Source organism: Panthera pardus, unplaced genomic scaffold (assembly GCF_024362965.1).
Source record: "Panthera pardus isolate Hobbes unplaced genomic scaffold, ASM2436296v1 HiC_scaffold_13, whole genome shotgun sequence".
NCBI lineage: Eukaryota > Metazoa > Chordata > Mammalia > Carnivora > Felidae > Panthera > Panthera pardus.
Window position 1 is genome coordinate 192758843 of NW_026526688.1, and position 24920 is coordinate 192783762.

General features: G+C 46.5%; 1 protein-coding gene and 1 non-coding gene across 12 annotated transcripts in view; both read left to right on the plus strand.

Moving 5' to 3' along the window:
- Positions 1-24920, plus strand: part of PROM1 (prominin 1) — a 134190-nt gene that overhangs the window by 104054 nt on the left and 5216 nt on the right. For 9 of the 11 annotated variants that reach the window (XR_008421832.1, XM_053901668.1, XM_053901672.1 and 6 more), the window contains 12 exons: positions 1661-1820; positions 4316-4468; positions 9927-10050; positions 11830-11933; positions 13535-13619; positions 16183-16329; positions 17011-17082; positions 18160-18252; positions 18877-18894; positions 20160-20213; positions 22511-22591; positions 22924-22992. Coding sequence is in view for 10 of the 11 variants with exons in the window: in XM_053901668.1 (XP_053757643.1) it covers positions 1661-1820; positions 4316-4468; positions 9927-10050; positions 11830-11933; positions 13535-13619; positions 16183-16329; positions 17011-17082; positions 18160-18252; positions 18877-18894; positions 20160-20213; positions 22511-22591; positions 22924-22992 (1160 nt within the window). In the remaining variant the exon portion in view is untranslated. The remainder of the gene's footprint in view (positions 1-1660; positions 1821-4315; positions 4469-9926; positions 10051-11829; positions 11934-13534; positions 13620-16182; positions 16330-17010; positions 17083-18159; positions 18253-18876; positions 18895-20159; positions 20214-22510; positions 22592-22923; positions 22993-24920) is intronic. The other 2 variants (XM_019453653.2, XM_019453656.2) reach the window with 1 other exon arrangement.
- Positions 1984-2087, plus strand: LOC128776756 (U6 spliceosomal RNA). Its single transcript, XR_008421934.1, has one exon. It is a non-coding gene; the product is annotated as a U6 spliceosomal RNA (small nuclear RNA).

The following is a 24920-nucleotide window of genomic DNA, read 5'->3' on the forward strand; positions in this document are numbered from 1 at the left end:
GAATAAAAACCCTTAGCTCCCACGTTTTGATCATCCGGTCCCACCCTGCACACCTATTTTGAGTGCCTACTGTGTGCCAGGCTCTGCTGGGCTCTGGGAATGGGAGACGAATAAAGCGTGAGCCCTGCCTACCACTCAGCAGGGCATGTATACAGATGCCAGTTATCACACTCTGGTAACATGATGGGATACGTGCAAGAGATCCAAGGTGGGAGAGGGTAGCAGAAGGCTTCCTGGAGGAAGCAACATCAAAACTGAGGTCCGAGGGAAGCATTCAGTGAGAGAGGACGCCAGCCACATACAGAGTCACCCAAGCTGGCAAAGCCAGGGAGCCATGTTGTGTGGGAGGGCAGGACAGCCTGAGAAGCAGAAGGAACCCCATTCTGAGTTTCGGGAAGTGTTCAGAGGAGGAATCTGCAGACCACATCTCTACAAACTCCCAGAAATCCCAGAGTTAAGTACGAGACCCACCGAGTCACCTTGTTGAGGATCTTGAGGCCTTTGGGTGCACAATCCATTTGGAGGAGAATTGAGCCACTGTGGATAACGGCCTCCTCCTAGTAGCTCTGTCTCAACGTATCTGTGTGAACAGCACACTTTGAAAAAGATTCCCACCCTTTTATGTAACTCCATCATGGGTCATGCTACCCGGTACCCAAAGTTCACCAGGAGCCCTGGGATCACACTGTGAGAACAGCTAACCTTGTCTTTGCTGCTGCAAAGAGGTTTATCTCCCTTCCAGGACCGGTGGATATTTAACTGATTAGCATGTTCTTAGTACATCCGTGTCGAAAATCACATGTTGAGATAACACCAGCTTCAGACCTAGGTGAGCATTAAATGAAGTGACACCCGTGTCCTGAGTATCTTTGATCCCAGGACCTGTCACAAGGAACAAACACTTTCCAAAAATTGGAACTTACCTTCTCTCTGAAAGGTTAGGGTAGATATTAATAGAAACTCTTTGACCACTGGGAATAAATTGCTCTCTGCATATGAGATACACAGATGTACTTTAACAAGTCTCAATTTGTATGAGTCAAATAAAATTTTACGAAAAATATCCCCTGGGGTCACTTGTTCAAAAAATTGGTCCTGGAGAATTACTGCATTCCTGAATGCTATTTCTTATTAAATTATTTTTTCCAAAATCACTGAACAGAAGTTTTGGAGTTAGACGAACCCAAGGTTAAATTTCATTTCTAGTGCTTTCTGGAAAAAAAAAGACCTATGGGCAAGTAATTTAACCTCTATGGGCCTCAGGGTCACTGTTGGTAAAATGGGAATAAGAATATCTATTTCAGTGGAATAAATTAGTTAACATTTATATCAAAGTGCGTGGCCCATGGTAGGCACACCATAAGTTTTAATCATCAGATTCATTTTATTTTTTAGTGAAGTAAGTAACAGAAGAAAACTCTGGCTTGAATTCAGCACCATATCATTAAAGTCAGCGCTCATAGCTTGCTGTTTTGTTGAGTAATTGCTTTCTGATGGTCTTGGCTACATTCGTGCTTGTTGTAGAACCTTTTCATGTTTTAACCACATACATAACATGGGGAAAACTAAAAGTGGTTGAAGCTTTTCATTTTGGCTCCAAAACAAAGTGCCTGTTTCCCCTGGGTTTGAAAATGCATAACCTGGGTATCTTTGTTTTCAGATGTCAAAAGTACCTTGAATTCCATTGGTTCAGATATTGAAAGTATAGGCGAACAGATTCCTATTCAGGATCAGCTGTCGAATTTCATGGGTTACATTAATGACACTGAAACTTACATCCACCGCAATTTACCCACGTTGGAAGAGTATGATTCGTACAGGTGAGTGCCCCCCTTGAGCTAGCAAACTAGAGAGTGAGCCTTGCTCTAGAACAGGGTAGAAATCTGACATGAGAAGCAGGATCATCTTGTGGGAGAAAATTGTACAAAGAAGCTGTAACCGGATATGTGTTAATCCTAGTTTATGTTTATTTAAAAAGTTGGAGTGCTCACTCTGGCAGCACATATACTAAAATTGGAACTATACAGGGAAGATTAGCATCCCTGCACAAGGATGGCATGCAAAATCATGGAGTTTTATGTATGTTTTTTTAATTGGAGACTGTAAGTTCTTGAGCCAAGTGGTCAGTACTTTGCAATATTTATGTCATTAATGGCTTCTATAATCTTAGTTATCATTATCTAACACATGGAAAAGGATTTTAAAGCCTTAAAGTAATTAAGGAGGGCATTTGGATAATATTCTTCTTTTCGTTGGCTTATAAAATAAACACACAGAGGTTGGTTCTTACAGAAAAACATCCTTGAAATAAGGAGCTTGCTGGAGACCTCAGGTAAGCAGCTCTAGACCCCAGCTGTTGATTGCCCCACTAGACAATGTTGGTGATGGGGTCTGGGCCCTGTAGATGACAGTGGACGTCTCAGGGAACAATAGGCTTGTAGACTTGAGTTATTCGACGACCATGCGAGATATAAGATGTGCTGTCCTCTCTGAAACACTCAGCCCCACGCCCTACCACTTTGGGAATCGTTCTTACTGTCCAAACTCGTGGAGATTCCAGAGAGTTCCAGTCCTGCTTGGTTATTTATTATGCAAGAACTCAAGGTAAATAATAAAATAATAATAAATAATAAAATAATAACTGCTAGCATTTCAGGAACAGTTACAATGTGCCCTCCAAGTGCTATACGTGTGACTTCTCATTTAATACTAAAAAAAAAAAAAAGAAAGAAAAGAAAAGAGAAGAAAAAAACTCCAGGGTTGTGTTCTATTTGTAATCTTGTTTCATAGACAAGGAAATTGAGGCTTGGGGGAGTAGAATGACCTACAAAAGGCCAACAACAGTGTGGCAGAGGTGGGTTTTCAATCCCCATCTGACTATACTCTGTCTATATTGCCCTGTAATTAGTAAGCCATCTTCCTACGGTGTAGCTGGGACCCTCCAGCAGGTATCAGGGCAAACATAAGACAGACCCTTTCTCTGGGGCGCCCGGGTGGCTCAGTCAGTTAAGGGTCCCAACTCTTGGTTTCAGCTCGGCTGATCTCATGGTTTCATGATCTCATGATCTCATGGTTTCATGAGTTCAAGCCCCACGTCAACTCTGTGCTGGCAGCACGGAGCCTACTTGGGATTCTCTCTCTCTCCCTCTCTCTCTGCCCCTCCCCCACTCACGCTGTCTCTGATTCTCTCAAAAATAAATAAATGAACTTAAAAAAAAAAAAAGACAGACCGTTTCTCAATGAATTCACAATCTCTTAAGAGGTTAGAGTTTCACAAATGGAAAGAATGATACAACTACTATCTACACGTCCACTCCCATTGCCCTGAGACTAGAAGGTTACTTTTGAAGGAAATCTAACTAAGCAGATGAAGCATGCATTCACTGTAAAAGATTTCTGAGGCCAGGTTCCATGGCTTGTTTAATTTGGCATCCCCAGTATCTGCAATAAAATGCCACAGAAAGGGTGCAGGTGGCCATTACAATTAATGAGATTGCTCTTAATTTAATGAAAAGCTTCAGAGGCAGCTTTTGTTGCAGAAGTAAACGCTTTATTTTTTAGCGTTTTAATGGTTGGGCAGCATTTCTACCCTTGAACGCTCCTCGGCTGCTGGAAAAGGTTGTTGTACCTTCCGGGAATGCCAGTAAGACCTAATTGAGGCTCCATTATCCTAAAATGTCTCGCAGGACCATTACGAAATTGAGATTTGCGTTCTGCAGGCACTTGATTTAGGATGCTCATAAATTCTAAGATATGCAGCACATTCCCCATGTAGAGTTTCTGGTTCAGCAAAGAACGCAAGGTCCCCTCCCAAATATTCCCGCAACCACAGAGCATTTTAGAGGAAGACCCGGGAAAAGAGCTGGGTATTTCTGTATCTGTTGTCAGATCATGACCTGTCCGCCTGTTGTCATCAACGTTGCAATAAGCACTCGCAGCAGCAGGAAACTTGACAGAACTTCCAAGTCTTAAACGGGTATTGTTATCAGTGGCTTTGGAGAATGGAGCAAGGGCCCTGCTTAGGACCCCCGCAGAAACGAAGCAAGGGAAGGAAGCCATAGTCTCTCCTGACCAGTGAGCGAGCTAGATCTGTTCAAAACCAAGATAAAAATTAAGGTTTCCTGCTGGCTGGGGTGGAGGACTAGGGGTGGGAAGCAATCTTTTCACTACAACGTCACCCTCTGAGGAATCAGCGGGCCAATCAGATATTTGATTGCCAAGTATCGCTCAATCGCTCCAGCCCCAGTCCGATAGCTTTTGCGTTATTGTGAGGCCACCTCTTTTATGTATGATAACACTGTGCTTGCTTCACCAGGTGGCTGGGTGGCCTGGTTGTCTGCTGTTTGCTGACACTCGTCGTGATTTTTTATTACCTGGGCTTGCTGTGTGGCACGTGTGGCTATGACCGGAATGCCACCCCGACCAGACGAGGCTGCGTCTCAAACACCGGAGGCATCTTCCTCATGGTGTGAGTGTTTGCTCTCCCTTGCCACGTGGGGGGTGGAAATGAGGGGAGAAGAGCAGACTGATGACACGAATCTGGTGGCCTCTGGGCTGCACATTATGGATTATTATCCATCCATCCATCCATCCATCCATTTTATTCACCAGAAACTTGCTGAGGATTGGCCTGGTATCAGACACTGTTCTCTGTGGTCACCAGTTTCTTCAGCTTGTTTGCTTTGAAACTCTGGAAACTTGACTTAGAAAAGAGATTGTCAAGGCACCTGGGTGGCGTAGTCAATTAAGCGTCCAACTCTTGTTTCCCAGCCAAGTCATGAACTCACAGTTCATGAGTTCAGGCCCCGCGTGCAGAGCCTGCTTGGGATTTTTCTTTCTCTCTGTCCATCCCCCACTCGCACTATCTCTTTCTTTCTCAAAATAAATAAATAAACTTCAAGGGTCGCCAGTTGGTGGCTCTGTTGGTTGAGGATAGCACAACAAGCCAAGAAAGGCACATAAATCAAGGCACAAGAGTTTTACAAATAACTTTAAAACTGACAACACAGGAGTCTGCCAGATTTAGACTTCAGCTCAGGTCATGATCTCATGGTTCATGAGTTTGAGCCCTACGTTAGGCTCTGTGCTGACAGCTCAGAGCCTGGAGCCTGCTTTGGATTCTGTGTCTCCCTCTCTCTCTGTTTCCCCCCCTCCCCCCGCTCACACTCTGTCTTTCTCTCTGTCTCTCAAAAATAAAGAGTAAAAAAAAATTTTTTAAAGAATTGACCCTTTAACAAAAAATAAATAAATAAACTTTAAAAAAAAAACAACAACAAATAAACGTAAAAAATCTTTACTAGGGTGTGACGAGCGCAGAGGGCACCAACTGGGTGTGACTGCACTTGGAGCCAGAAACATAAACCCGGAGGCAGAGGTTAAAGCTTTGAATGCTCCCCAGAGAGGAAGCCGTGTGGGTTCCAAACCGATATTTCCTTTTCCAATAAGTACATCAAGAATCGGCAGCAGGGAGTGTGATGGGTTTGGAGAGCAAGGTATAGATTTGGAACAAGTCCTTGGAGCCATGGAGAATCAACACCTCAGCCATGGCTGTCATTGCTTATGTCACTAGTACCAGGCTGGGAGAAGCCGCAAGCCACTGTCGTGCACTAACGTGCCTTTTCAAACATTGGGTCACCACAGTAATGAATCAGACTTATGAGCTCTGATTGTAAAGCTTTGCCCTGAAACCTTTCAGCTCCAGGATAGCACAACAAGCCAAGAAAGGCACATAAATCAAGGCACAAGAGTTTTACAAATAACTTTAAAACTAACAACACAGGAGTCTGCCAGATTTAGACAAAGTTGAACAGAACTCCGTGCACGGAAAAGCCTATTTGCTCACATGGCTACGCTTAAGAAATTAATTCATGCAGCAAGGAAGAGTATATTGCCCCTCCTTTTGGTTTAAATGTATGCAGCTACAGATAGAAAATGAGTTAAATGTTCAGGATTTACTAATCCTGGGACTTGGCTGTTTTGTCAGTGTTTTGATTGTGGTTCTATAGATCACATCTTTTTAACTGCTTGATGGGAGGGCTTAAATTGTTCTGAAAATGTGCACTTTTCATAACATTCTATTTGAACATTTTTAAGGGACAAAACCAAAATATGTGCTGTCCAGTTTCAAAGAAAACGGAAACAGGGGAGTCATGAGCAATTTGATGGAGGCTAAAATTACTTCAGTTTGGATATAATTTTCACCTCTGCAGAGGAAGGAATCTCCGAAGAGACAAAGTCACATGCAAGCATGTGGCTTGGGAACAAGGGGATTTATCACCTGATAGGAAACAAACTGGTGGCTGTGGGGTCTGTACTGTTGCCACCCATGGCTCAACATGGAAATCTTGCTTGGCAGGAGCTTCCATCTCTTGAGACATCTGGTAAACAACTCGAGAGTTGTAAAGGGGAAAGCATGATACAACTCATTAGAAGACTGTAATTTCTTAAAAATCATTTATTTACTTGTAGAAACAAGAAAGTATATTTTGTTCAGCTGCAACCACAACACCACCTGCTCTTAAAAACAGTAACACCATCCGTTGACGTTAACGTTGAAGAGTGTGGTCTGTTCAGAAACCAAGCAAGAATCCTTATCTCCCAGGGGATCCTACCAGAAGGTCTAGGGGGAGGAAAGACAGAGAGCCCTGGCTCTGCTCTGATCCTGTGTCTTCTGAGGGTCCAGGGAGCATTTTGGGGGCCAAAGAGGATACAGCGAGGAATGTACATCTGTCTCAGGGGGACATAGAAGGTTTCCCTGGAGGTAAGGACACCTAAACAAGGCAGCAAGAAAACAGTCTTGTACTGAAGCCCACTCTGAAACTTCTAGTTTTAGTTCTTGAAAACTATGCTCCAATTACCCAGAGCTTTGAAGAAAGATTAATACCCAGTATAGCCATGGGGTCACAAAATGGGTGCCCTTACATGACCAGTGGCCGTTCAGTGGTTACAAATATTTCAGAAAGCATTTTGTCATGCTGTAGCAGGGGCCATAAAGAGACAGTAATCTCCTTGGCCAAGTCATTCCATTTTAGGGGATCAGTTTTAAGGAAGTAGGACCCAACTATGGACAAAGTATCACAAGCAGAGAAATGTTTTTGCAGCTTTAGTTATAATAGTGAGACATTGGAAATGACACAAACATCAGCCACCAAGGAGTGGGACATTCCTGTGGCCAGTGAAATGTAACTAGGTTGGCTACCCTGGATTGTTGACCAAAGTCCCTAAGATGTTCAACAAGGGCTCACAAGACTATCGCCTATGTTCCTCACAGCTGTGTAGATCGGGCGAGAGTCAGCACACGTTTCTGTAAAGGTCCGGATAATAGATACGTTCACTTCGGCCGGCCACATATGGTCTTTGTCGCACGTTATTTTTCTTGTTCTTATTTTACTTCTTCTCCTTTTCCTTCTTTGCAACACTTTCAACACACATTGGCCATTCTTATCTGAGTGACCTTACAAAAACAGGCCTCTGGCAGTGCTGCGTTCCTTGTCTAGATATAGGCATATTCAAGAAATAAAGGCTGGATATAAGCTCTTTAAGATTAGCAGTGTTGTTTTGAAATGCTCTATCAAAGGTTTCCAATTTTTTTTATAACTCTAATATACACACATGCTCATGCACACGGTTCAAACCATGGTGACTAACATATGCTTCCCACGTGTTCCCCTTCTTCACGCTCAAAAGCCTTTTAGGTCAGAGAAGTTCAGGCTGACAGAGGCCCCTCCAGTGGGCACATCTTGTTATTTATTTCAGCCAAACCAGGCAAATATTCGAAATTGTTCCTTAATGGTGTCCACTGGGCAGAATCATGCCCTTAGGAAGGGATGCCACTGTTACTAAGTACATCAGCCTAGTACACACTTCGGAGGGTCCTTCCTGTTTGCACCAGTGACGGTGCAATCATCAGTGATGATCTGGCTACTCCACCTAGACTGATTCAAGAGTTTGCTCTGTCTGTGTCTACACCAGAGTAACTGAGCACTCTAGAGAGAAGTCATGCAGTGGGCACATTGGTATCCCTACAAAATTATGATTCCCCACCTCACATGGATCCTTCACAGCCCTAAAAGTTTCTTCCTTCCTTCCTTCCCTTTCTTCCTTCCTTCCTTCCTTCCTTCCTTCCTTCCTTCCTTCCTTCCTTCCTTCCTCCCTCCCTCCTTCCCTCCTTCCTCTGCTCAGCAATGGCTTTTTCCACACTGATACATCCATTCTCCTTATTCCTCCTTCACTTAGCAGCTGACTCTACCTCCTTCTTCACAAAGGAAATAAAAGCCATCATACAACTTCCCATCACCAAAACTCCAGTGCACCTGCATTCACACGTGTGCAGGGTCAAGTGCAGAGCAATCCCTCTCTTCTGGGCCCATCCCACCTTCCTTTCCCAATCTCAATCCCTGCGCACAGCCCAAGGGTGTCATGGATGAGCCCTTCCCTCTCCTGTGTCCTCAATCTCTTCTCCTCTCCCAGACTTGCTTCTCAACGCTTAACCGTGTTCTCTTCTCTCCTCTCTTTCACCATGAAAACCGAAAACCTCTCCCAACACCACTCCTTCCCTTCACAGACATCAAAAGTAATGATGCTTGCTGCCTGTTTCCTCACCTCCGCGTCCTGGGCAAGGCCACGCCCCTTCCCTCAGGTCAGCAGCAGCCTCTTTGCCTCCAGCCATTGGACTGGCTTCAGATCCCCTGGAATGTGCCCTGTTTGGGACGGCTTCCCGCCCCCTCTTCCTGCAGACACGCCTTTATTTCCCCATCAGCAGCGCTACTGGTTTCCTTCCTACTTTATGAGTCTTCCTAGCGGTCTCATCCTCTGGCTGCCTTTCTGCCACCTGCTCCTCAAATGGCGAAGTCCCCAGGCCCGGCCCCGGGCTGCTTCTCTCTCCAGTCTCAGCTCCGGGGACCAGTGGTCACTTCTAAGCAGCCGATTGCCTCATGAAGGCCCACAGCCCAGCTACGTGTGCTCCAGACGCAGCTGGCTGCCCGCAGCGTCCCCACCGCCACGTCTCCCGGCAGCAGGACCAGATCCCGCCTTCTCTTCCCTTCCTCAGCACCCAGTGTCTCCTTTCCCTGCTGACAAGCTCTGGCTTCACCCTCGGCCCCTCCTTGCCTCCTCCTCCCGTGCAGCATCCTCAGCACATTCCGTGTCTTTTCCGTCTGCTGACTTCTCACCACTGCCTCCGGCCACGTCGGGCCACCACCCCAGGATGACAGCCTCATCAGCCGTAGCCTCGTCCACGTGGGCATCTTTCCATCCCATCCTCGGGCTCTGCCTAGAGTGTTCTTCCTCAGAGAGAAACTGGGCTGTGTTCCTCCTGTGCGTCAAGGCCCTCAGCAGCCTCCCCTTACTGGACCAGCCAGACCCCCTCTCGTGCACCCCGGCCTGCCTCTCGAGCTGTAGCCGTGCCACTCACGGCCCTCCTTCCCCGAACCAGGCTGGCCCCCTTCGGACTCCCAGTGGTACCTCTCCTGCCTCAGAACCTCCCCACTCACTGTGTGCCCTGTGGAAGGCTAGGTTCACTCAAGCGACCCCGGAGGCTGTGTCTGCACCAAAGTACTGGGCTGCAGGGAGACCAGAGACGTAAGTCGAAGGACTCCCTCACTATATGCCTGGGACCGAAGAGTCAACAGTGCTTACTGCTGTCTCCACTCCTGAGCCAATCGGCTCACTTAACCTGTACAAAGCGAACACTCTAGGTCCATTTCCTACGTTGCATACATAGAATTAGTAAGTACTGGTAGGTAATATGGGAAGTGTAGTTTTGGTTTTTTTTTTTTAAGTAATCTCTACACCCAACGTGGAGCTCGAACTCACGATCCTGAGATCAAGAGTCACATGCTCTACCGACTGAGCGCCAGACATCCCCAAATATTGAATAATCTACCGTAGAACTCTTAATTTTATGTCTGTTTTTCCTTTTTTTCCAGTGGGGCTGGAGTCAGCTTCCTGATTTGTTGGATATTGATGACCATCGTGGTTCTCACTTTTGTCGTTGGTGCAAACGTGGAAAAACTGCTCTGTGAGCCTTACCAAAACAGGAAGTTATTCCAGGTACGTATGCTTTCAAGGTCTGTTATGGAAAGGCTTGACTAGAAACTTTGATTTCCCCATATCTTGTGGGTGCAAAAAAAGATGAGCAGTTTGGTTTTCATTCAGTAAGTTAAGATCCCTTCACTTTGTCAGAGCAAAAAAAATATATATGTGGTGGTATTTTCTTTCTTTTTTAAATGTTTTTTAATGTTTATTTATTTTTGAGAGAGAGACAGACAGAGCGTGAGTGGGGGAGGAGCAGAGAGAGGGAGACACAGAATCTGAAACAGGCTCCAGGCTCTGAGCTGTCAGCACAGAGCCCGACGCGGGGCTCGAACTCAGGAATGGCCAGATCATGACCTGAGCCGAAGTTGAGCCACCCAGGCACCCCCATGGTGGTATTATTTGTCAACTGTCAGGTGAAATCAGCACCAGGAGTTAAGGCCTCTTCATCAATGTGGTTTGTAATAAGCTGGAGGAGAAAATTCCCAAGCTGGGGTACCCCAGGAGGTTTCTGACATTTTAAAGAGTTTCTCAAATGACAGTTGCCCACACAGATGGTTTTGAGGCCCTAAATTTGTAGTGAAAGACACCAAAAAATTCCACACCTTGTGGCCTAGTGTTGCCCCTGGTAGACGTCTGATGAGGCTGTTGGGAAATGAATTCAGGCTTCACTTTCTCCCTCTGAAACCAAGTCTTATGGACTCTAGGGACCTGTTCTCTGTTCAGCTTCACTAATTAATGAGGAAATTTTGGCCCTTGTTTGGGTCTTGTCACTCTGGCTTTTCAGTGCTTTTCTCCAGATGCTGTTTTTTAAGATATATTTCTCTTTGGGGCGCCTGGGTGGCTCAGTCGGTTTAGCATCCGACTTCAGCTCATGGGTCATGAGTTCAAGCCCTGCATCAGGCTCTGTGCTGACAGCTCAGAGCCTGGAGCCTGCTTTGGATTCTGTGTCTTCCTCTCTCCCTCTCTGCCCCTCCCCTGCTCCCGCTGTCTCTCAAAAAGAAACATTTAAAAATAATTTTTAAGATATATTTCTGTTTTCTTGTTTTATTGCATATATATATTTTTTGCCTCAAATCTGTTATGAAATCTGGTGAGTGGATACTAAGGTAACAAGTTGTCATGGTGTTCTATTTATTCAGCTGGTTGAAGAAAATTAAGTTGAGAGTGTCAATTTGTCAAATTTTGTCCATTTGGCCTCTTAATGAAAAATTATAGTGATACATCAAGCCAGACTTTATTATCTTCCATGCCATATTAAATTGCTGAAAAGAACTTCTTTAAAAATAAGGGATATTTTGACACCCTTTACCTTCCTCAAGCACGTACGTGATCATGCACTAATGAGCCCATCTTATTATATATAACATATTACATTACATATGTTAGCCATCTTAAATATATGATATGAAATGAGAGAGTATGAAAGTTTTAATTCATTTTATCTACAGAGAAGTAGTAGTGAAAAGGTGGGCCAGCTGCTTTATGGCTTTCTATTAGCTATTTTGAATCAAGTTGTCTATTCTTTGACAATTTCTTATGAGTTTGTCTTACTAAGAGAAGTGCTCTCCAAAAAAAAAAGCAATTTGAGTCATTCTTATTGATGTTACCCAGTGGTCAGTCAGTTTTTTCCAATCATAGTCTTATTTTCTGGTTTTAAGTTGGAAATCAATGAGGAAAACCATGATCTGAAAAATCCCTGAAATATGTTTAACAGAATATTTTATTATATGCATGTATATTAGTGTAAAAGTATCTTTTTTAAAAAAATAAGAGTCTTTTTTTAACTTGTTCTAGGTTTTGGACACGCCGTATTTACTAAATGAGAATTGGAAACACTATCTCTCTGGCATGGTATTTAACAAACCAGATATTAATCTCACTTTTGAACAAGTTTACAGGTATACATAATTGCATTATGCATTTTTTGCTACCGAAATGTTGCTGTTCCAGAATGAGAATTTTACTTTCAAAGTGTCTTTGATAAGACTCGATAAGACTTTCCAGCTTCAGAATTAAGCTGTTCTCTAGTCTTGGCAAAGAGAGTAGAAATAAGACCAGAAAGAGAATCCTTCCCCCGAAAACCTGCTAGACTTCGGTGTGGTGATGTCTCAAAGTCCCTTTGTCCAGTAGGCACTAGACCTCACTGCTTAAGGTGACCCTAAGATGCATTGATGAGACCCTCTGAAAACTCCTGTACAGAAATCACCCTGCCCCAAGTGAATACCATGTATAACAAGAACAGCAATGGGTCCAAATCTCAGACACGCTGATCGTGAAGCAGCTGAAGGGCCAGGCTCTGCGGTCAGGCTGCCTGGGCTCCAGTCTTGACTCTGCCACCAGGGAGCAGGCCTTGGTGATCTTGGGCAGTTTCACATCCTCTCTGTTCAATAAGGTTCAAAGGCTCCCCAGCTCCTCTAGCAGAGATAGCAAATGAGTAGCTCACGTGCCCACCCATTGCACCTGACCCTCGTGGTAGACATCGGTAGTCAGCTGTGGTCTTGTCCATAGCCCGGAGAGTCTCAGAATCCTTCTCTGCAACATGCAGGCGGACATTATCAAGCGATCGGGGATTCTACGCACCATTGAACCATCCCTGGGCTGAAAGGACAAAGCCAAGCTTCTTGGCCTGGCCTGCCAGCTCTTTGTGACTCTGGCTCCTACAGAGTCTTACCTCTGCTGGTTCGTGTATTAAGCTTTCTGTTCCAACACCACCAGCCTACTCGGGGTTCCCTGGAGAGGAGTATCACATCTCCCAGGGATGTGGGAAAGTTGCGTCTCCCAGGCATCCCTCGGCTAGAGGGCTCTGGCTGCTGAACATGAAAGAGGCACTCCCAGGAAGTGGCTGTGTCAGCAACAGGGATATGCATCGGATAAGGCCGCCCTTCTTAGTTCAGTCGAGGAGGCATTTTGCACATGTTAGAGAAGCACAGAGAGGTGAGGTCAAGCTAGGTGTCCTCACCATCTGGGTATTTGTGGCCCCCTTCCCTGTCTCCATCCTGCCATTAGAATATACATCCAACCATATGTTAAGAGAGTGACGCTCAACCGTGAAAATATGGAGGCAGATGGTCTGGCAGGGGTTTGATTGAAACTTATCTTAAACCCCATGAATATGCTTTGTAACACACCTCTTTCTAGCAGGTGTTGCTCTTTGCTGTTTGTTTTTTATGAGAACTGATGTCTTCCCAATCTGTGAACTTGTTATCACACATGGCTTTTTCCAAAGGCACGAAGGAGATAGACAGAAGGCTGATTTACCAGTTTTATTGTATCGGTTCCAAAGATGGGACATTTAGCGAAGTAGGGAACGAAGTCAGGAATGGGAGGCTCCGGGGGGGTCCACTGGTGACCTCCTCCCACGTCGGCGCTTAGAAGCTCCTTCTCTGCTCACAGATTGAAATCAAAGATAAACCGTGAACCTTTCTCTCCATCCTTAGCAGTGGACAGAGGCAGCCACAGCTGCCTTTCTAGATCATGATTTCTCTGTTTATTCCCACAGTGATTGCAAAGAAAATAAAGGCATTTATGCCACACTTAAGCTAGAGAATAGCTATAATATCAGTGAACATCTCAATATTCAAGAGGTAAGGACTTGGAACCAATCATGAAATTGACATATTTCTTTAGTAAATCCAGTTATCTTTCATTTTCTTCAGAAATACTTTTTTAAAGTTTTTTTTAATGTTTGTTTTTGAAAGAAGGAGAGAGACAAAGACAGAGCATGAGTGGGGGAGGGGCAGAGAGAAGGGGAGACACAGAATCCGAAGCAAGCTCCAGGCTCTGAGCTGTCAGCACAGAGCCTGATGCACGGGGCTCACACCCACGGACCCTGAGATCATGACCTGAGCTGAAGTCGAATGGTCAACTTACTGAGCCACCTGGAGGCCCCTTTCATTTTTTTTTTTATGGAGATAAAATTCATATAAGATAAAATTCACCATTTTCTTTTTTTTTAATGTTTATTTATTTTGAGAGAGAGAGATAAAGTGCGAACGGGAGGTGGGGGCAGAGGGAGAGGAGAGAGAGAATTCCAAGCAGGCTCCACATTGTCAGTGCAGAGCCTGACGTGGGGCTCAAGCCCACGAACCATGAGATCATGACCTGAGCCAAACCCAAGAGTCCAACACTTAACCAACTGAGCCACCCAGATTCCCCAAAATTCACTATTCGAAAGTGACATTTAGTACACTCACAAGGTCGTGCAAACCTCACATCTGTCAAATTCCAAAACATTTTTGTCACCCCCAGCCAGTTGTCTTTATGGACGTATGAGTTTCTCTAGTAGACCGCACAATGCTCAAGAGGGGTCTTGCTGTGGACACTACATAAGAAGATTTTATATTGCTGTGTGTCGCTGCTCCTAGAGGGACACACCCAGGGGACATTGGCGTTCCAACACTGGCCAGCCTCTTCTGCCGGGTCCCTGAAGAGGGAACGAGGCACCGAGAACTCTGGTCCACACAGTCGTGGCCCCTCGTGACTCATGGCTGTGGCCCCCGGACTCCATGTAGACTCTGCTGAGGTCTGCTGGCCCTCAGCAAGACAGCATGGCCACAATGATGGAAGCAGAGTGGAATGATTTCCTCTTCTCCTTTGCCCAAGCCCACACTCTAGTCTTGAGCCTTAAGACTCTGAGGAGAGGCCACTCCACAGCACACTTGACAGAAGAAAGAGCGAGAGAGTTTCGGCTGCCCAGGCCTAGGGTGCCTTCAGCCTGCACTGTCCGCCTCCCCACATCTGGAGGCCTTCTGGCCTTCTTGTAGGAAAGAACTTAAGGAGACTTCTTTCTTCTGGGCTTCCAAATGGAAGCAGATACCAAGAGATACCGAAGAAAGAGGTGATTCCCCAAACCCCACAGCTTGCCACTGAGGCATCACAGAAGGCTTCCAGAAGCACCATGAAACCATGATGGCCTGGCAGTTTTCAGATATGAAGAGGTTCATTAAAAGCTGAATACAGGGGCACCTGGGTGGCTCAGTGGTTGAGCATCTGGCTCTTGATATCGGCTCAGGTCATGATCCCAGGGTCATGGGATGGAGCCCGGAGTCAGGCTCTGTGCTAAGCATGATGTCTGCTTAAGATATTCTCTGTCTCTTGGGGCACCTGGGTGGCTCAGTCAGCTGAGCATCTGACTTCGGCTCAGGTCATGATCTCACAGCTCGTGAATTCGAGCCCTGTGTCGGGCTCTGTGCTGACAGCTCAGAGCCTGGATCCTGCTTCGGATTCTGTCTCCCTCTCTCTGCCCCTACCCTGCTCGCACTCTTTCTCTCTCTCTCTCTCTCTCTCTCTCTCTCTCTCAAAAATAAACATTAAAAAAAATTTTTTAAGATATTCTCTCTCTTTCTCTCTCCCTCTCCCTCTCTTTGCCCCTCTCCCCCACTTGTGCTCTCTCTATATATAATAAAAAGAAAAAAAAGCTGGATACAAAATTTTGTATTGCATTGTATTTTCTATTGTATTGATTATCTTTCTTAAATATTCCTTGCATGTATACAGAAATAAAATATCTAGCCCTAACTAGATACCCTCTACTCATCTGACATCATGCCATGTTTCATTTTCTCTGTGGACCAGAGACAGAGCACTAGGGACACTCAGGCACTACACGCTGCCTAAAACTACTGACTGCCGCTTAGGACAACCCCAAGTCATCAACCGTGTCCCCATGATCTCAAGTGTCCCCCACCACCCAAGTCCAGTGTGTGCTGCCTCCTTCCCCCGGGATGCAGCCTGCCTGGCCCCTTTCAGCATCTGTATTTGCCAAGGCTCATTCAGAAGCCACCTCCTCTCTGGTGTCCTCTCCAGTCCCCTACCTTTGAGGACTGTCTCCTGCACCTGGTGTCCTGATGCAGTTCATGTGGCTTTATTATGACACTGCCTCTCCCTTTGAGGACTTTGAGGGTGCAGATGGAATATTATTTTGCTTTGCCTCCGACCTCCTCACATAGTGTGTGGCGTGGGGCATAAGGAAGGAGCCGGGGAAGCGGGGAAGGGGTGGAAGGGAAGAGAAGGTTACCGGGAAGAAATGTCAGTCGGGGGCATGTCTGTGTATTTTGTCCCTTGTCACTTTACTGCTCTTTTAAAGCTCTAAGTGTGTGACTATCTTGAAGAATGGACTTATTTATAACTTTTCTTTTTATCATGCAGCATGCTGGAAACATAAGCAATGACTTTCAAAATATGAAAGTAAATATTGACAATATCGTTCTGCTGGATGAAGCAGGAAGAAAAAACCTTATGGATTTCAGCTTTTCAGGAATAGACGCCATAAATTATAACATCTACTTGGCTGAGGTGAGACCATGAGTTCATGCTTGATCTTTTGGGGAAAATCACAGCAGATACCCGTGGGTTGGTTTTGTTTTGTTTTTCTGTTTTTCTTTTGTTTGTTTGTTTTTAACTTGGGCGGTTTTTTTTTTAAGCTGAGGTGAAATTTATATAACACAAATGAACTCTTTTAAGGTGAATAATTCATTAGTATGTAGTATAATCACAATGCTACACAGCTATCATTTCTATCCAGCTCCAAAACATCTCCATCACTCCAAAAGAAAGCCCCATTCCCATTACACAATTGTGCCCCATTCCACACACCCCCACCCCCCAGCCCTGGTAACCACCCATCTATTTACCTATTCTGAATATTTCATTTGAATGGAATCTGAATGGAATCCTAAGGCATGTGACCTTTTGTGTCTGATGGCCTTAAAAGGCCCCCTTTCACGTAGCCTAAAGTTTTTGAGATCCATCCCCATTATAGCACGGATCAGCACTTGATTTCTTCTTATGGCTGGATGTGGTTGGCTAAAAATAATCTGGTTTTATATGTATCAATAAGAATGTAGCCGGAGTCGCCTGAGTAAGAGTTTCCAGCCTTTATGGCCATGGACGATGGTTCACTATGTTGTCTATCAGATACCGTTAAGGCTTAAAAATCCCACGTTGATGACGCAGTTCTTTTCCCCTCTTTTGCAGCTGAGTAAAACCCCCACCAAAGCGAACCTTTTATCCTTTGCAGATGATCTAGAAGTAAAAGCCAACCATCTGGTGAGTTCGAACAGTCCCGTTTTAAATGCTGTATTCGCTACAGGTGTCAAATGTCAGTACTATTCTTTGCTCCCATACACCACAAGTAAGCTTTGGTTAAAGATGTGTCTCGTGTGCACGTCAAGACTTCCCACCAGCAGCCATTGCCGTGGCGCCCGGAAGTCTGTGAGCACGTGGACGTTTCCAGGGTGGCGTCAGGGTGCCCGCGCCTGCTCCCGACCTCTGCTGGTGGCGCGGGTGCCCTCACTGTTTAGCACCAGCTCTGTTTTCACCCCATCAACCCCTCTGCCACCAAACACGTGTGCAAGTGCACGCATGCATGCCATTTTTCTTGCAGTGTAGGGAATGGAAACTGAGGACACGGGAGGGGGATTTCCATTTGGTGCTTTGCATCGCCAGTGACAGGTGGATAACGGAAGGCAAAGACGCCACCCAAGCCCCGTAAGCTTCCCTTCCTCACTTCCCCTGCTGGCCAGTGACTAAATGGCTATCATGAACGGAGCAGCAGAGCATGGCCATAAGGAACCTGGGCTCAGGAGGAAGACTGGGATTTAAATCCTGGCCCAGCCACTTCCTATTTATGGAAACTTGGACAAGATGTTTCCTCCTCCGTGCCTTAGTTTCCTCATCTGTAAAACGGAAGCAATAAAGTTGCTCATTAATGTATTAATGAGCCCATTAATATGTCACGCGATAATATATTAAACACTTTTTAAGTGTGGGTCAAATAAAAAATTGCTCAGTTGAGCCTTGCTGTTCTCATCTGCGAGACGGGGCTATCGCTGCTGTGAAGTGGCTTTCTAGTGGCTGTATTATGCGGAGGTGAGAAAGAGAGCACAGCCTCAGGCACTCAGGACAGGCTGATGGGTTTGGTGGCCACTGAGAGTTCACAGTCCTGTGACCTTGAAATAGGGTGTCCTGGCACTGCCCCACATCTGGTGGGCCCCACGCCCACAGCATACAAGGAGGGCTGCACGCCGGTCACAGCTACCTTGCCCCGAGCCCCTGTGGTTAGAGAGAGCGCTCCAAAGTCTGGAAAGGTGGTGTTGACCTTTGTTTCTTTTCTTCTCTTTGCAGCCCCAAGGAAGTCTGAAACAGTCCCTGAAAAACAATGCACAGACAATTAGGACGATTCACCGTAGCGAAGTCATCCCTTTGGAACAGTCAATGGTAACGCTCGACAACCTCCGGCATTTCCCTGTGACCCGAGCAAATCCCATGTCACTAGTTGGCTTTCATGTAGCCTAATAAAGCATCTGCACCTCACGCGGGGGTCAAATCCAGTTGGCCTCAGGCTAAGAAATTAAAAATTAATGATAGTTGGTGCGGCTGGGTGGCTCGATCAGTTGAACGTCCGACTCAGTTTCAGCTCAGGTCAGGATCTCATGGTTCGTGGGTTCAAGCCCAGCATCAGGCTCTGCGCTGGCAGCACGGAGCCTGCTTGGGATTCTCTCTCTTCTCTGCCCTTCTTCCCACTTCCTCTCTCTCTCTCTCTCTCTCTCTCAAAATAAATAAATAACTTTTAAAAATCAATAAATCAATAGATGATAGTAGCTGGGCTTTAAACAAGACAGATTTTCAATGTTACCACCCACTCCTTTTGTGCTTTATCTCCTTGCCTTTTCCTTGGGTGTGACCAGGTAGGTTAACCCCGTGCTTGCCCCACACACTATGCTTTGGTTCCCTGCGGCTCGATAGGCCCCCGAAGACAGGCACCTGGCTGGGGTGATGATGTCTGTGTTCTGGACTCCCTTGCACTTACTTTCAAATTCTTTTTCTCCACACCCTGCCAAGAAATATGGGAAGGCAAGGGTAAGTCCTTTTCCCCCTGCCTCATTTAGCTCCGTTGACTGATCCGATGGGCCGCGTTCCCTGTCTCCTCTCTCATAGCCTCTGTTGTGACTTCCCCTTTCTTTTGCTTCCGGCTGCCTTCTGGCTTCTTTCCCAAATGCCGGAAAGGCAGTTTGTAGCAGAGAGAGAACACAGGCTCTGCACTCAGGCGGAACTGATTTCAGACCCTGCTTCTACCTCCCCAAAGTCTTAGAATTTTCCATTTTCTCATCTGAAAATGGGGGGAACGGTTCCTGCCCTCCTGTTAACCTGCTTCCTGGAGACGAAAGCCCTGATGTCCCAGAGAGACTCTGTAAACAGGAGGGATTATTGTGACGCTGCTGTGGGAGACCTGTTACAGAGTCAGCTTGCTCAGGTTTGGAGAAGCACACGAGTCCACTTGACTTCAGCTTTGGAACCTCCTAGAACTAGTTTTTACCACTTCAATCTCTCTCTCTCTCTTCCTTCCCGACTTTCTAACTCATTGGAGCATTCAGAAGGAAAACTGAATTTTCTTAATATGTGTGCTGCACTCATCATAATTCTCTGCTCTGTTTGTTTATGCTTAGCACAAGTTTGTTAACATTTTAAGCTGGTTTTTCCATGCTCCTTAACGGCTTTCCTTCAAGTAGACACAAGCCTCCTGGGCCTTTGCAGAGCTGAGGCAATCTGTCTACAAATAGGCAAATTGCTGTGTACAGGTGACCGATAATGTAAACCTAGGGTTAGCAAACTATGGCCCCAAAACTATAATCCAGCCCGTTGCTTGCTTTTGTAAATAAAATTTTATTGGAACGCAGCCATGCCCTCTTATTTACGGATGACTGCAGCCGTTTTCTGCTAAAAGAGCAAAATTGAGTCTTTGGACACGGCGTGGCCCACAAAGCCTAAAATATTTACTATCTGGCCTTTGTTTTACCAATTCCTGACCTAAACCATTCAGATGGAACTACTCTGGGAAGTCAGGGTAGACTTTTGTTATTCCCGTCTGCCACTTCGAGCCAACCCTACTCCGAGTGGTCTCTTGGACACCTCGTGTGGGATGTGCTGCCCTTCAAAGTTCTAGAATACAGATCCTGCTATTCTTCCACTTTTCTTACACCAGAGGTTTGTGTGGCTCACATGGTTACTTGCATCTATATTGCACAGTAAAGTCGTATTTGATGGCTGGCTGCGGGGGGAGGGGGAGAGGGAGACACAATGTTCGTGTAATAAGTTGGAAAATATTATGTGTGCTTGTTCACCAGAGCTCTGTATACCAAAGCATCAAGGAACTTCAACAAAAAAGCAGCGGATTGGGGGTAAGGACTTACTTTCCTTTTCTGCCACGGGGTCTTATTATAAAAACACACACAGCCTTTCAGAAGTAATGGTTTTACAAGTATTTAAGTTAAAAAAAAAAATCCTTTGGGGGCACCTGGCTAGGTCAGCCAGTAGAACTCATGACTCTTGATCTCTGGGTCATGAGTTCAAGCCCCACAGTTGTGAGTGGACTTCATTTCCAAAAAAAGTTGGCGGGGGGCACCCAGGTAACTCAGTCGGTTAAGCATCTGACTTCGGCTCAGGTCATGATCTCACAGTTCGTGGGTTCAAGCACCGCATTGGGTTCTGTGCTGATGGCTCAGAGCCTGGAACTTGATTGCTTCAGATTCTGTCTCTCTGTCTCTCTCTCTCTCAAAAATAAATAAAGATTAAAAAAAATTTTTTTTTAAAAAGCTTGGTTATCCACCCACTTTAAATGCAAACTGGGTTTTCCTACCATTTGCTTCCTGCAAGTACCTCTCACCTTGGCACACTTAGATACACAGGTGAAAGCCGTGAGTTGATGTGTAGAATGTAAGCTCAGAAGGTACACTGGTCACTCTCACTGAGCTAATGCTGCCTACAAAATCCAGTGCCTTTGACCACAGACTCATTCTCACCGTTGGGTTGACTGCGGGCTTGTCCGCCCACCTTCCCACCCAGAGACCCAGGCTGAGGGAGCAGCTCCTGTCTGGGCCACCTCATGTCCTCGAGGTAGAAACACTAGCTGCCCTTTAAGCAACTTCTTAGAACCGGCCGCTCCATCTACGTTCCATTAGCCAAAGCAAGTGAGGCTGCCAGGACCATCATCTTGGGCTGAGAAGCCAGAGCTCAAAAGGTATCAGCAGTCAGGAGCAGTTAATACAGTCGACCACAGGGGGTCCTTCAGACTGCAGACACCCCCACAACAGAAACCGAGCTCCACGGCCACGATGTGTTTGGCTGGTACCCTCAGTGCCAACGGGCAACTCAGGAAACCTCTCTTTATTGAGCGGATTGGGCTGCCCATGAGAGGTTGGGGATGTCAGCCCACAACCGAAAATCCCACGTTCCTCGTTCCTCCCTGTGCTTTTCTCTGAGCTCTTTTTGCAGACCTTGGTCACAGGGCTTCTTGCCACGTGTGACTGTGTGACACGTGTCCCCGTGAACCGTGAGCTCCTTCGCTAGTAGTTAGCACACTCCCCGGGCAGCACTGGGCCTGCTTCTTTGTTGGCACGGGAGACCCTGAGTTCCCCTGAAGGCTCTTCTGTGAGGTTTGCTCGGCTTGGGGACCGTCACTGTTCCTCTCATCACAGTTGCCATTTCAAACATGTGTGTCTTGGGCCAAGGGAGCCTGGGACAGACCGGTAACTGTGTGCGGGTCCCTTGCCATCCCGCGCATCTGGACGTTCATGGTGACAGCGTGAGCTGCGCGTTGCCCTTCACGAGGGGTCAGTGTGGGGGCGAGTTGGGGTGGAAATGCATCTTTGACCCACTGGCCAAGCTGGGTGCCCTGAGGTCTCTGGGCAGAACAGAAAGGGCACCTTTTCTAATTTGCACCAAGCTGCCATGTCGGAGTTCTTACCTGTGTCAAGAAACTAGGTGCACATCCCGGCTCTTATGCCCCCAACCTGGTGACGTCAAGCAGGGTCAGCACCTCCTCTGTGAAGGGGGCCTGATAATTCCTTCCTACGGCCTGTGAGTACAAGAGCCCGCCCCCCGCGCTATCCATGGGGGATACATTCAGCGGATGCCACGGGCAGTACTGAACCCCTGCGTGCACAGCTACGATAAAGCTGAATTTATAAATTAGGCACAGTAAGGGGTTAACAGCAATAATCAATAATAAAATAGAACAATTATAAGAATGTACTGTACTAGAAGTTATGTGAATGTGGTCCCACTCTCAAAATCTCTGATTCACCCTTCTTGCGAGGATGTGACGTGGTAAAAATGCCTGACCGGGGGGTTGAGGTAGGCATGTGAGGGAGCGTTAGGCTGTTATCAGCATTTCTAACCATCTATCAGAACGAGGATCTTTGCTTCTGGACCCTGAGTAACGGAAACCGTGGATAAGGGGGACCTCCTGTACCAGGGAGGCGATTTGGATCAATGGCCCAGCCCAGTGTCCAGCACAAAGTGAGTGTTCAGTATGACATCTCTTGTCCCCCTGCCCTCAGAGGGCTGGGCCGGCTCAGTCGTCTTCTTGACTAGCAGGTCGTCGTGGGATGGGGCTGAGCTGACCGCACGGGCACCGACAGGCAAACTAGTGAAATCCCTTCGTCACGTGACACTTGTCGATTGCTGTGTTTTCCAGATGAAAGTGACCAATACCCTTTCCTCTTTGGATTCCGCTCAGGACTTCCTCACAACCCGTATTTCCTCGGTTATTGTTGAAGTAAGTTTTCTTTTTAAAAAATATGTATGGCCATGGGGGAGGGGAAGGAAAAAAAAAAAAGCTAGAGAGGGAGGGAGCCAAACCATAAGAGACTCTTAAAAACTGAGAATAAACGGAGGGTTGATGGGGAGAGGGAGGGAGCGGAGGGTGGGTGAGGGGTATTGAGGAGGGCACCTGTTGGGAGGAGCACTGGGTGTTGTATGGAAACCAATTTGACAAGAAATTTCATATTAAAAAAAATATATGTATGCCAGTAAGTGGGCATGTGCCCATAACTACGTGACCTCATAGCATCCTTTTAACGGTTTTCCTACCCTTCGATTTCTTTCCAGGAAAGTCAGAAGTATGGGAACACGATAGTAGGATACTTTGAACGCTATCTGCAGTGGGTCAAAATCTCAGTAAGTAGTTTCTCTTTTATGAACACAAGAGGGCCATGTGTTAGGATGGCCATGTTGTAGGATACAATCAGGAGGAGATAAAATTAAAATCCTAGTAATTGGGTAGGAGAGATAAGTCAAGGGCCTCGAACAGGGACCATGATGGGAGGTGGCGTAAGACACAGCACGTGTTGTCCACGCTGGACCCCTTCTCGGGCCTGACACCGAGCGGGAGAAAGTGCCCCTCACATCGTCCCTCAGCTCCCTTGCTCACCATTGTAGGAGTTCTGGCCACACTTGACTGTGTCTCCCCAGTGAACTGTGAGCTTCTTTTGCAATGGTGGCTGGGGCAGCGCTCAGCCTGCCATGCTGTTGGTGGATCAGTCGACTAGGGGTGTCTTGAGCTACAGAAATTTGTTTTCTCACAATTCTGGAGGCTGGAAGTCTGACATCAAGGAGTCAGCAGTGTTGGTTTCTTCAGAGCCTTTAGAGTCTCTCTGCTTTAGAGTCCTCTCTGCTTGGGTCGTAGACAACCACCTTCCCCATGTGTCTTCACGAGGTCTGCCCTCTGTGCATGTCTGTGCCCAAATTTCTGCTTCGTTTATAAAGATGCCAGTCACATTGGATTAGGACTCAACCCTAATGACCTCATTTTAACTGAATTGCCTCTTCAAAGACCCTACCTCCAGATACAGTCACATTCTGAGATACCAGGAGGTAGGGCTTTAACACACGAATTTGGGGGAACACAATTTGGTCCACAACAGTGGGGTCTCCCTGAATACATTAGAAGAGGAAAGTCGAGGAGCAGAGTGAAGTTTCCAGTGGTTTCAAGGCAGCACGTTGCTCCCAGCAGCCAGCTTGTGGAGAAGTATAGTGTCTTGGAAAATGCCTTTTGTCATCTTGGGCTCTGGGCCAGCTCCCCTCTGTGAGGATTATTCCACTGGGGCAGGGTTTGATGGGGGGGAGATGCTTGCCGCTGAGTTACTTGATCAACTTGGGCTGAGTCACTTGGGCTACTTGCTGTTAGCCAAGACAGGCTTTGAGAAGTCTGGGGACTCAGGAAGGCTTCGACTACCTCCAAGCGGTCATGAGCTTCTCACATGTATTCCTGGCCCTTGACCGCGTGAGCCCAGACTACCAACCATCTCCTCCCTCTTTGCTGCCCCACCCCGGATTCCAGCCACACCCCACTGCTTGATTCTCTGAGACGTTCACACTTCTCCATGTGATTTCCTCTGTGTCATACCCCCCTCCCCAGTCCCTACCTCTAGTCCCCACCATCTGGGCCTCGTGTATCTGGTTCTCCTTCAAGGCCCAGCTTCCTGATGTCTGTGCTGACGCCTCCCACCAACCAGATGGGAAGACCACAGGGTCCTCTCAGTGCTGGCATGAGACGTGTGCACACGTGGGTGAATAGCGGCAGAATATATACATTATCGTCATTGCCGCCACAGCCACTGGACCCTGTGCATATCCTCCACCAGATCAAGGAACCACATTTTAGTCACATCCATACCCAGAATATGAAACAAATACCGTGAAACCAAAGGGAATCTGGACAGGAATGGTTAAGTCACACGAGAGCCATGCCATGGAAATATTGGGTGACTGTTGGTACCAAATGGATCAGAGCTATGCTGTGGGGCTAGGAGAGATTTTCACAGGGTTATAAATAAAGGAGAAAAGCAAGATGCAGAAAGCATACAGAGTATGACTCCAACCCCAGTTTTTGTAAAAACCCGGCAGTGAAAAAGCCTATGAAGAAAGAGGTAGGTTGGTTGAGCTTGGTGAAAATGAAGTTGTTAACATGGATTGCCTTGGAAGGTATAGGTGGTGGAAGAAAAAGGGAAGGTTTACCAACCAATAAAGGAAATGAGCTAACATCGAGCTCATTGTATGTACTCAAAAGTTTTTTTTTTTTAAAGATTTTCTTTTAAGTTTATTTA